Source organism: Falco punctatus (genome assembly GCF_963210335.1).
Source record: "Falco punctatus genome assembly, chromosome: 5".
NCBI lineage: Eukaryota > Metazoa > Chordata > Aves > Falconiformes > Falconidae > Falco > Falco punctatus.
Genome location: NC_137584.1, coordinates 17,251,079 through 17,263,667, shown reverse-complemented (window position 1 = coordinate 17,263,667; position 12,589 = coordinate 17,251,079). Strand labels below are relative to the sequence as shown.

The 12,589-nt window shown below is 36.6% G+C and overlaps 1 protein-coding gene across 16 annotated transcripts in view; it reads right to left on the bottom strand.

Annotated features, from left to right (window-relative positions):
- Positions 1 to 12,589, bottom strand: part of KHDRBS2 (KH RNA binding domain containing, signal transduction associated 2) — a 402,639-nt gene that overhangs the window by 242,440 nt on the left and 147,610 nt on the right. For all 16 annotated transcript variants that reach the window (XR_013928537.1, XR_013928538.1, XR_013928539.1 and 13 more), the window contains exon 3: positions 7,179 to 7,295. Coding sequence is in view for 1 of the 16 variants with exons in the window: in XM_080389900.1 (XP_080246026.1) it covers positions 7,179 to 7,295 (117 nt within the window). In the remaining 15 variants the exon portion in view is untranslated. The remainder of the gene's footprint in view (positions 1 to 7,178; positions 7,296 to 12,589) is intronic.

Here is a 12,589-nt window from a genome sequence, read left to right as displayed (position 1 = left end):
GAAAAACTGAGAGAATGTAGATTACAGTTAACATGTTTTTTGCAAATGATCATTAAAAATACAAAATATGGGGTGATCTGCTTTTTGTTTGTTTCCTTTTGTTTACACTTTATGTTGTTGCTGGTTGTTATAGCCCTTACAGCCTCACAGCAGTCAGTATTGAGCAGCTGGGGAGATTTAGAAATGGAAAAAAAAAAGTGTTGCAGCAGAAGCAGTGTGCTGCTGTAACTTCTGCTCTTATCTTGAAGGCATGCTGAGGGCCTAATCCTGGTTTTCATCATAAACCTGTTTGTAGGGTAAAATGGCTGTAAACTGTAAGGTACCCTGGCTGTAGAGATAAAAATACAAAGTCTAGGTCAATAATACTTTTACACACAGCAGAGGAAAACCTAACAGGAAAAGAATAAATGGGTGAGCACCAATTAGTGATTTAAAACCAGCTATTGATGCTTCTGGATGTGAGCCAGTTTTCTAAACCCAATGCCACACATTGCTCTACCTTTGCCTTAGAGATTTTACAGCTAATGATAAAAGAGTACTTTAATGAAACAGAAACATCTTACTTAAGAAACAAACATTTCAGGGATTTTGTATAAAGTCCAGATCAAAACTCCCAGCAGGCTGGAAGTAAACTTACAGGTTTTGTTTTAAAGAACTAAAATGGACTTTTATAGAAATTCCTAAATTTGTATCTCCAACTATAAGAGCTGAAACCTCATGATGACACACTGGGCTTAACTACCATAGCCATAATCTAGACCAAGTAACGTCACCTGCATGAGTACAGTGCCAGCAGTGTAAAACCTGGTGCAACAGACCACTGGATGATTTTCATTTTTATATATATATACTTTCTAGTGTCTTTTGTAATGTCTTCTTGTTCAGAATTCTGCCACTTTCATATGAAAGGAAATATTACATATGTAACCATGCTGCATACGTTTAAACAATTATAACAGGCAGTGACACTCAAAGGCTTTTGAAACTCAGGACACTAAAGAGGACACTTCTCATGTTTCAGTAAAGCAATTAAGACTGAGAAATAATATAATGCAATACATGGATCATCACCTCCTATACACTAAACCTGCAACTTTTTTCTTCCCTTTTGGGCTACCTAAGCATTATTTATACAATCTCGAAACAATCAATGAAGTCAAGAGAATGCTATCAGAGAACCAACTCTCCGCTATTAAGACACTACACTTATGGTAGACACGATCTAATGAAAAAATGTATTGTGCTTCAAACAAAAAGTTATTGGGCACCATTCACATTATATATCTATGGAATTAAACCTTTAAGATATTTACGCATGTATTTAATGGTTGCAGGACTGAAGCCAGGGCAGTTAGCATTTGCAGGGAACAAAACAGTATGCATAGCAACTATCTCATATTTTCAAAATTTTTATAAGGTATCCATGTAATATGGCTGTTAAAAAAACCAACACTATAAAGCAAATACATTAATCATTGAATCTAGGTAGATTCTCTGTGTTTTGACTTCACACGTTTTTACTTGCCGACAAGTTCTTAATACCTATGTTTTTAAAAAGAAAAGGTAATGCAAGATATCCTATTTAAGGGGACAAACCATTGTCCCAGTGGAGCTTCTTTGGAAAGTACTTAACACAGAGACAAATGAAAGGCAGAGAGCTCTACTGCAATTAACTCTTCTGTGATTAAACCTTCTTTCTTTAATAACTACCTTAAACAACAAGGGAAACTTGAAAAGAAAAGCCGTTAAAAGTTCACTCAGTAGCTGACAAACAATGAGTCACAAATAGTTAACATGATTTTTCAAACCTGCAGTGCATGTTTGTTCTCTAATTTCCCATGTTTTATAGGAAAGAAACAGGTATCTTTAATAACAGCATCCTCCAAATAGCCAGGACAAAAGACATAAGTATGTGGAAGTTTAAACAATGAAAGAAATGGGTAATAAACTGAAAGTGTGCAAAACAGGAACTGGTGTTGACAGGATTTCACTAGGTAAAAAGACTTCAAATTGAGGTGGCAATTATACATGAGTATTCAGGAGATTTAAGCACTGCTTACATTTTCTTCATGTGTGGTTGACAGTCTGTGTGCTACTGCAGCAACTGACGTTTTAGCTTTTATGGAATACACAGCCTTGTTTTCAGGCTATGAAATTTCCAAATACTGCTTTATGTAAGTAAAAAGTGGTTCAAAAAGATGTTTGGAGTGCCTGTGACTTTGGCAAAGACAATGTGAGCTTCCTCAGTTTAAATAATCTCTCTTGCAAGAAGCGCCTTGCAGTTGATAAACAGTGAGTTTTCAGGGAAAAAATAATCAGGTTAAAAATCCATTTGTCATTTTTTAACAAAATGGAAAACAATCAAAAATCTTCCTTTGGGTAACACTCAAAATACTATTAAAGCAAAATCAAAACATTTCATTTTTCTTAGGTTATTCAGCTCTTTCAAACGTACTCACTTAGGTTAAATTTTAAATAAGAGTTCTTTTTTTACAAAACAAGAAGCACAAATATTTTACCCTGAAAATTTTTCAACTACACCACCTGCATATTTTCAAGATTTCTCTCACAACCTTTCTTCGTTTCAGAATTGTGGAGCCTCCACATGCCTCTCTTCTACATAATTTTGTGTTCACTGGGAAATTCCCAACATATTTTTCTTTGAACGTTCCCACCATAAAGTTACACATGCAATGGGAAAGAAAAAAGATAAAATTCTGTACAAGATTTTTTCTTTTCCAAAAGATTTATGCCTGCCATTTATTCTGTCAAGCCAATTCTCTTCCCTTTCTCAACATATTTTTCCTTTTCCTATGCCTTGTTCACCATTTCAGTTATTAATCTCAGATCACGGCCTTCATTTGCTCTCTTTTACAGCATTATCTTCACCTACTAATTACTGCTATCATGCTACTACAGATAGTAATTTCAGGCAAGCCTCACCATATACATTCTCATCTACTCTGCTATCTCTGATTAATCTCTGAAAAAAAAAATAATAACAAAAAGAGATGATGTCATGTTGCAGATAGGTACCATGGTTGGACTATGATTAATGCTGTGGATCTGTTCTCGCTCTTGTTCCTAAGGGTGAGGTCCCACCTCATACCAGTGTCCCTTAGATGAGTATTTTCTCTCCAGTCAGTAGAGGGTTCTCTAGGGAAACATGGAAGGGAAGGAGTGTGGTTTTGACTCTTCCCACATACTCTCCTCAAGCTCCAGCAATCTGCAGTCAGGTCATGCAGCCCTTAAAGGCAGTTCTAATGACACCAGTTTGTTTGTTGTTTTTTTTTAATCTCTGGCCCTAAATGTTCTTGGGTTTCCTACAAAAATTTTCCTTTCACTCCCATCTGCATGAAATCATTGCCATTTTGCTTTCTGTTCTGAAGTTCCACAAAACACAAAGACCAAGTTACATGTACTGTCTAGTGCATGTTTATTGCACGCTGCTGTACATTTATTCTGAATAAAAAAAATACTACTCATATAAATAATCTAAAACCAGGGACTGGTGAAATGGTGCAAGCCCCAAGACTCTGCTCTCTCCTATGAAACTATCGTAGGTAACTAGCTCAAGAAATAGAAGTGTTTAAAAAACATTGCTACATATCTTTCTGCTTCTTTTAAGGAAAATCTATGCTCTTACTGCTATATTTTATGTAAAAAAAAATTATTCCAGCTCACTGCATACTTTTTTTTTTTTTTTTTTTTTTTTTTTTAAATGGCCTACTGAAAAGCATTCATTGCATGGTTGAAAAGGAGAAAATCTGCATCTATGTATGAAAGCAATCAATTCATTCCACTTGTAATGAGATTTCTCCTGTCACTTCAATTTGATTGTTTACCTGTACAATCACCTCCTGGGCTCTTGGAAAAAGGAGATAAAGAAATGGAAAAGAATCAAAAGCCAAGCAACTCAACATGACTATGTTTAATCTCATCACTACCTGTTCTGAAGAATGTATTTGCATATTTATAATACTATATTACTACAGGAATTACAGCCTTTAGTAGCAGCATGTAAGCTAGCAAGATGATGAGAGCTCAACCTGTCTCAAGAACTCACTGGCAACTGGCTGTGCTCTTACGGTAGGCACAGTTCTCAGCGGTCACAGCTATGCTCAACGTGTTGAGCAATACCTTCTCTATGATTTGAAAATAAATGGGAGTTATTCAGCTAACAAATATTTCAAATTTTAGTATAACAGTTTTGCATGCCAAATCAAAAGGAAGAAGTATCTAAAAGCCAGCGTCATCTTCTGTCGCTTCTAGTGGCCTGTCCATGTATCTTGATGGTGCTTTTTTATTCCTGTCAGAACATTGCAGGATCTGTCTCCTTTCACAGAAAACTAAATTTCTGCTGAGCCACTGGCATTAGGTTAAGCACAGAGATGTAAGTACTCACATTAGCCATGCTGCTCTGGAAGAATCATAAGTTTTCCTTATAACCCAAATAACATTCTGTAAAGCTGCTGCAGTCACATTTGGGCATCTCTTCAACAATTTCTAACACAACTTTCTGTGGCACATATATAAACTCTGTGGTATTTAGTGCACAGTTGGAGTTGTTCACATATTAATTTTAAGTAAGTTGCTTTGCCTTTTCAAATTAATCTATTCTGTTCCCACACTGTAGGCACAGCAGATATTCAAAAGTCACTCTTAATGAGTGTCCCCTGAGGCCCTGGAAAGGAACAGCCCAAATTCTATAGTCACTGAAATTTACCCACAGATTTCTTTTTTAAAGATAAGGGAATTCTGAAAGGCAGATATACCTCCCTTGATAGAATCTGCTTCCCAGAACTGAAAGCTGCCCCTCCATACGCCCAAAATTACAGAGTAAGGCCAGAGTTGTTCATTGTAGAGCCAAGCATTTGCTGACTGTCATTTTGGCAATGAAAAAACCCCAAATCAGTGGATCAGTTCTTTTCAAACCCTAAGTACCTAAGGATTTAGGGCATAAATGTATTTAGTATTTTCCAGAAGTTCTGTTTCTGCTGCTCCAGCGCAGCTCAGCATACAGCTGCACTGGGCTGGAGGGAAAAGCACATGTCTGCAGTCTGCCTAGGGACTGCTGTGGTTCACGGCATAATGTAGAGAGCTTTAGGGAAATTCTAGTTTAGAGAGAGAAATTACTTTATTTTTTTTCTTGAAAATTCCTCCAGAAGGAAGACTCATCCACCAATACACATAAACTGATTTCTTGTATGGTACAAAATAACCACAACAAGCCTCCAGACTCTGGCAATTTGTATTTAAATCTGAAAAAAAAACCCTGCATAAATTAGACTAGTGGGCTTCTTTTATGGCACAAAAACTGTTTTAACCATAGCAAGCCGTACTTTTCTTAGCAATATAGCAAACCATGCTATTAGTTATGCTCACAGTCAGATACATTTTCTTTAAGTTTACCAGTATCTCAACCTAGAATTCCTTCTCTGAAGTGCTAATTGTAAGTATTACCCATCCAATAATCATTCTCAGCCTCTTTTGCTTGGAACTGGTAATAGTGATTGATGTACATGGATCAGATAATTCCTATATCTCACTGCAATTGCACAGGGATTTTTTTCTTTAATGTCAGTAATGTCTAAATTGGATTAAGGTAACAGTCCCTTATGAGGCCTTCTCTAGAGAAGTTACTTGCATCAGTGCTATATTTAATGCTATTTTACTCTGGAACTTCAAATTTTTACACCATTCTAATATGAATGAATTTCCATGAAGATCATAAATAACTTCAGATTACATGTAAAGGCTAAATATTCTATCAAGAGGGGAAAAAATATCCTGAATTTTGTTTTTGCTGACATACTCACCAGTGAATGTAATAACTGGCATGCTGGCACTGTTATGATGAAATTAAAATGATACAATGACAAACCAACCTCAAAATCAGTGGACTTTGCCTATCTATTTACCTGTGCTTAAACATCTTTAGTTGGTAACAAGCCCTTCACACTCCCTTGTCTGGGCAATTGCTGCTCTTGGCAGTAATAATCTGAGTGGGTGGCTGTGAATGGAGCTGGCAGACGCAGTACTGATGCAAATTACTGCTACTTAGCAGCACATGCATTCATTCATCCGGGGAGTCATTTTTTATCATCCCAGAAGTAAGCCAAAAGTCATAAAATATTTTACTTCTCAATACCTAGAAATAAAATCTGTAGCGTATTCAACATTTATTATCATAAAACATAATGGTAAATAGATAATTGAAGTGTCAGTATGCCCAATGTCATAAAGAAATCTCTGAAAAAGTGAGATACATTCCATGTGCCTAATTTGTCTGTTTTGTGGCGTTTTTTCAATTTTGCAACTGAAGACCTCATATTGCATGTCTGACTACTGATACACATTACCAAGACCAAATAATGCCAACCATAAAATCCTGATTAGTCTTTCCTTTATTCTGGAATATTATTGCTTTCATTGTTTTACCTACCGGGATGAATGACAGAGGTGACAGAAAGGAAAGCAGAATAACGCAGTATAAAAAATTCAGTGAAATTAACAGTCATTATTTCCGTGTTGACCATAATACTGCTGTTCTACAGCCTGTAAAGATGCCACAAGGCAATCAGCACTTGCTCTTTAGGACTGATATATATGAAGCTGCCTTACCTTACAAACAATTACTTCCGGTGCATTGACAAGGCAGTGATTTCAAACATTTTTTTCTTTTATATATAGTACATTTTACACACATTTAAGCAAAATGTCCACTTTGTTATCTTTCTTTAGAACTATGCCCTGAATAAATAATCAATCTTTTTCAAAAGTCCCATCTCTAGAGGAACAATTAGCAAAAAAACCCTATTTATGTACACCAATATTACAGCAGTAATCTATAGAAGCTATACTTTCTCAGAAGAAACAGACTTCTCCCAGAACAAATGAACTTTAAAAGCTGCTTTCTCTTTTATGTGACCTATTTAAATACCAGTGGTAACATAGTAACTGAGGAGGTCGAGAAATATATGGGAAGCTGGGTTTGCGTGTCAAGAGAAAAACTGTATTTAAGCAATTGATGTTGCTTGAAAAAACAAACTAGCCTTGGAGTCAGTCTATTAGGAATCTATTAATTGAGTCATTAATAAGTAGACAGGCAATCTCAGTGTAACAGCTAAAGCACAAATGTTTCAACACTAATTGCAACCATAATCCAGACACAGTACCTTAGCTTTATCCCTCATGGATCCTTTTCCCAGGATGGACATTTTTGCACCTGTTTCTTCTTGTAACCTCTTCAAGGAGTTTCCTCTTGGTCCAAGCAATTTGCCAACAAAATTGAACTAGAAAGCAAATAATAGAAACATTTTAGATGAAGAGGTTCTTTTTTGGTTTTTTGGGTGTTTTTTTTTTTTTTTTCCCAAAACTTGAATAAATCTTTATAAACGAGCTGCTTAAAAAAGAAAAGTCTACTTCGCATTAAAAAAATACTCCTACTTAGTTCTGAGACGAATTCATTGGGATACAAGTCTGGAGAATGTACGTATCCTCTCACCTAGCACAAAGGGCCATAAAAGCATTCACAGTTTATTTGAACCCAGGAGGCTTCTCTCTAGGACAAAAATGGCCAGTGCCTCCTTAGGTTTAGCTAACTGCTAAACAAGATCTTTGCTTATCAGACACAGAATGCATATGTTCTTTCCTGAGTTAGACAGCTTTATTGGCAAAGTAATATATTCTGCTGAGTTAGATCTTTGGATGGGTTTTTAGAAATTGATGTTTTACACATTGATTCTAAAATAAGTGCTTTTTTGTTTATCGACTTCAAATATCTGTTTTTCCAGCAGCACAACAAATCACAAACAATAGATCACTGTAGATATTCAAGGCTATTTTCTGGGAGGATTCTGAAGAACACTGGGCTTTGTCTGATATGCTATTAATATTCTTAAAACACTGCATAGTCAGGTGACACATACTTTCTTCTGTATGAAAAGGACAGATGTCTACATGAAAATCATTCAGAGGACAGAACAATAAACAAATGAGATGTTAATGTTATGTTGACACAAACTAACAAAAAGGGGGGAGTCTATTAACTAACAATAATTTGTTTCTTCTGTAATGAATAGTCTCTTCAATTTATTATTTTTTATGCCTTCCAAAATCTTTTTAAAAGTCTATTGCATGCCATCTTTCAAATATGACTGAGAACCATCAGCACTTGCTTAGGATGTTCCTGAACTTTGTTCAAGTCTGAACAGACAGTGCTCTGGCCTGGCTTTTAACAAAGAATAAACTTAGTTGAGGAAAAAGGTGTATAATTGTATCAGCACTTCCTTGTCTTTATTTCAGAGATGATTCATAGAATCATAGGGTCACAGAATTGTTTAGGTTGAAAAAGATTTTTAAGATCATTGAGTGCAACCATTAAATTAACACTGCTGAGTCCACCACTAAACCATACCCCATAAGAACATGACAATAAGAAACAGCAATCAAGAATATGGTACTGTCGAAAATACACCTGGATGTCTAAAAACATGTTGTAACATACCTTGTTTTGCATTACTTTCTATTTTAAAGATTGTAAAAAACCAGATAAATATTCTTGTTTCCACTTTAGCCAGCAAGAATATAACAACACAAATGCATCAGCTATGTTAATAACACGCAAACTCAGAATCAAGCCCAATACCCCAGAGCCTAAGCTGGCTTTCAGTACGGTGTCTTAATTACAAAACACTTGTAACTGTCTTCAATTACTGGTTAAGCTATCAAAGAAAATAGAAATCACAATAAAAATAAATATGTAAGGTGAAACCTAAACCAACATAACTGCTTTTAGCAAAATAACATGTCTAGGGTGGAGTAGTGTATCATGGTTTACCCCCAGCCAGCAACTAAGTACGATGCAGCTGCTTGCTCACTCCCTCCCACTGCAGTAGCATGGTGAGAGCTGGAAAAAAAGCTAAACCCCATGTGTTGAGATAAGAACAGTTTAATCACTGAAATATAATGAAAATAATTGTAATGAGAAGGGAGAAAACAGAGAGAGAAATAAAACCCAAGAAAAACAAGTGATGCACAACACAACTGCTCACCACCCACTGACTGATGCCCAGTCAGCCTCTGAGCAGTAGATCAGTAGCTCCCAGTCAACTCCCCCCCGTTTATATATTCAGCATGATGTTCTATGGGATGGAATATCCCTTTGGTGAGTTAGGGTCAGCTGTCCTGGCCCTGCTCCCTCCTGACTTCTTGAACACCTCCTTACTGGCAGAGCATGGGAAACTGAAAAGACCTTGATTTAGAGTAAAGCACTACTTTGCAACAAATAAAACATCACTATGTTATCAACATTATTCTCATACTAAACCCAAAACCACTGCACTGTACCAGCTATAGGAAGAAAATTAACTCTATCCCAGCCAGAACTAGGATACAAGTAGTAATGCTGCAGAAGAAGCCCAGCAGACTTTGAAGCTCCAAGTAAAGATTTTTCAAGCTTGTGTGCTTGTATTGTTTTTTCCAACTTTGTTGATTTAATAAAAGTTATCTACTCTTCAATAAATCCTACCCCATTTTGGGGCAGGATTTAGAGATGATGCCCCATCACGGCATCAACAGTCCTATGTCTTGAAACTGTAGCGATACTTCTAGGGACAACTTCTTTTAGAAGTTGTTGGCTTCAAATTGATTATTACATCTCATATGAAAATAAACCAAACTGTGAAGAAGGAACGTAAAGAACTGAATTTTTACTTTAATACTAGATATTGGACTTAATCTATTGATAGAAATAAGATTTCAAAAACTACACATCTCACGTATGTGAAAGTTTATTAGAGGCAGCCAAGCAAGTAACAGAGCTTTTGCTCCTCTGCAAGGACCCTCTTACATGCAGAATGCTGTTTTTAACCATTTTTTCCCCCCTTTTTTAAATCTTTATCTTTTTTCTTTTGTGCCACTTCTACATCACCAATCAGAGAAGAACCATCCACTGCTGCATCATTAAATATCCCTTAACATTAAGAAAAGCTGCCCCTCAAAAGCTGAAGGAGCTATACCACTACATAAATTTGGAGGAGACTGTGAGGCGGCCAGTCAAAGCTCAACTGTTTGCCCTCTGAATGTAAAAAAACGTTTAAAAGACAGTCTGTGAAGACTTATGGTGACCATTTATATTTAAGCACTTCATAAACTGTCTAATAATTGTTACCTTGACATACTGCTGTAAAGGAGTGGTATGGCCAGCATAAACTAATTACTAGGTGGATTTTAATCACTTCACAGGAAGTAAGTGGCTGGTGATTTTAATTCTATTGATTATGTAGCAGACAGACACTCACATTTCATCCACCTTCTAAAAAACACATACCAGGAAGCAAGCAATTACTTACAACTGAGTAACTGAATTGCTCTTAATTTGGTTAAAGTTGCAGAAAAGCCAGTGCACTGTATCAGCCATTCAAATGTTGTGCTGGGTCTTCTCAGCATCAGTCTAAGGCTACTGGCTATCCTCAGCAGCAGTCTATAATCACAAAACTCCCCAAAGTCTGAAAGTACTGGTAGAGTAACTTTGACTCAATAACTTATGAAAAATCAAATCCTTTATGTTCACAGCTAGGTAAAACCAGCACACAAGTAACAGAAAGTTTCAGTGAACAGCACAAATCGTATGAAACTTGGAACACAACTTTATTCCTCTTATTCATTTTATTAAGATATTCTGGACAGGAACCTGAGCAGAACCAATTTGAATAGCAGAAATCTTAGGGTCCACTTACAGGCGCATGCACGCACACACAGCCAAAGCATATAGTGACAGTGAAGGAAAATGTGTAAACTCAGGCAGTTTGACTGCATACGATGACAACCCTTGCTAAGAAACACACATTCCTGGTACAGCCACTGTAACTGAAGATCTTATTTTGCAATCTTAGTTTTGATTCAGTTCCACCAAGTGTACAAATTATCTCCAACTAATAGTAGCTCTAACTGTCTAGGATAATATCTGGTCATATTTGGAAATGATAGCTGAGAAATGACGACATACAGAGGAAGGAGTATTAACGGAAAGCTTACACTGCTGGGAAAAAAACAGACTTCCAGTTGAAAAATATGGTTATTGTTGTGTTACTAGATGTTTTTATATGTGGCTTAACATTTCAGTCATGTTTATGAGCATGAGCTAGGCTTTCCGTGTGCTTGTAGAAACCCTTCCTGGTTTATGGTAAAGATTTTGCACATTATTTTCTTAGATTTTTTTATCATTTGTCTGGGAGAGGCAGATGCATGTCTTCAGGGGAAAATGATCAGGTGATAGCAAGGGATGCTTTGCTTATAATCAAATGCACATGATGCTTCATTTGTCAACAGCTGTGCAATAAACTTTCTCTTGTGCAAAAGAAAACCTGGCAGAGAATATAGCTCGATAGATCTTTACAGTATCCACAGCCAGTCTCCTCAACATCTTCCCCAACCAACACACACACAGTTTCACCAGGTTTGTCTACATCTTGATTACTTTCACGCTCCACCCCACACAAGCAATCACACTGTAAGATGCCCAAAGCCAACACTCTGGCTTCTCAGCCTCCATCAAAGCTTTTGTCCATAAAACTTTTTTTTATACTCATATGGAAATAGCTTAACTGTGTAAGACATTCTGCTCGAGTTTATATGGTGGGACTGAATACGTAAAACCAAAGATTAGATACCCAACAAGTACACAAAAATTGAGAAGCCTTAAGAACTAATAACATATAATTTCTCACCAAAAAACTGCCTATGTTAGTGAAAAGCTTAGGGTTGTGCTCCATGCATAAATTTTTTATATATATATATTCCTAACCTATAACAATATATAACATAAAACATACATAACCACAGATTTGCTCATCTCCAAAACCCCTTGCAGTAACACGTGCTGCACATCAATGTGCCTCACTTGCTTCGGGCTAAGACACTGAGAAAAGAATCCCTACAAGTAACCAGGTGTCAAGCTGGATCACAGCAGAAGCAGTCTGTCTTCCAGTGTCAGCATTTATTATGTTAATATACCATACGTGGTTTCTATGAAATGCCAAAGATTAATTACAACCTGTGCTGTAAACAAAATGTGTGCAATAAATCATTATTAAAATATATCCTGCAGCTTACATACAATGTTGCTATAGTCTTCAGTGCACTGCAGCACCTCAAGAATATTGCCACATGCATTTATTCTCATTGCCACGCTTGAAGTTACCTCCTTTAACATGGGCATGTGACGTGTTGTTCTCAGAAGTCATAATATCAGCAGAATTATCTCAGAATTGAAATTAAACACGCTCACACATTTGTAAGTTGATATTTACATAACAACTGATTTATATAATGTTGCAAACTCAGAGTAACGTTTCTTCAGTACGTGTCATGTTAAAGCAAACAGTGCAGGAGATGAGCACAATGGGAGTTTGAACTTGAAGCAGGCATCAACGGCAAATAGACATGGCCCCACTATTGAGTCTGTGTTGTATAAAAGATGGGGAAAAGAAACCCAACTTGTGCTGTAGAGAATCTGTAGCTAATACTAGCATACTTAAATGCCCTTGGCTCTTGGCATTAGAGTCCTTTCGCTGGGGAGGAGCCC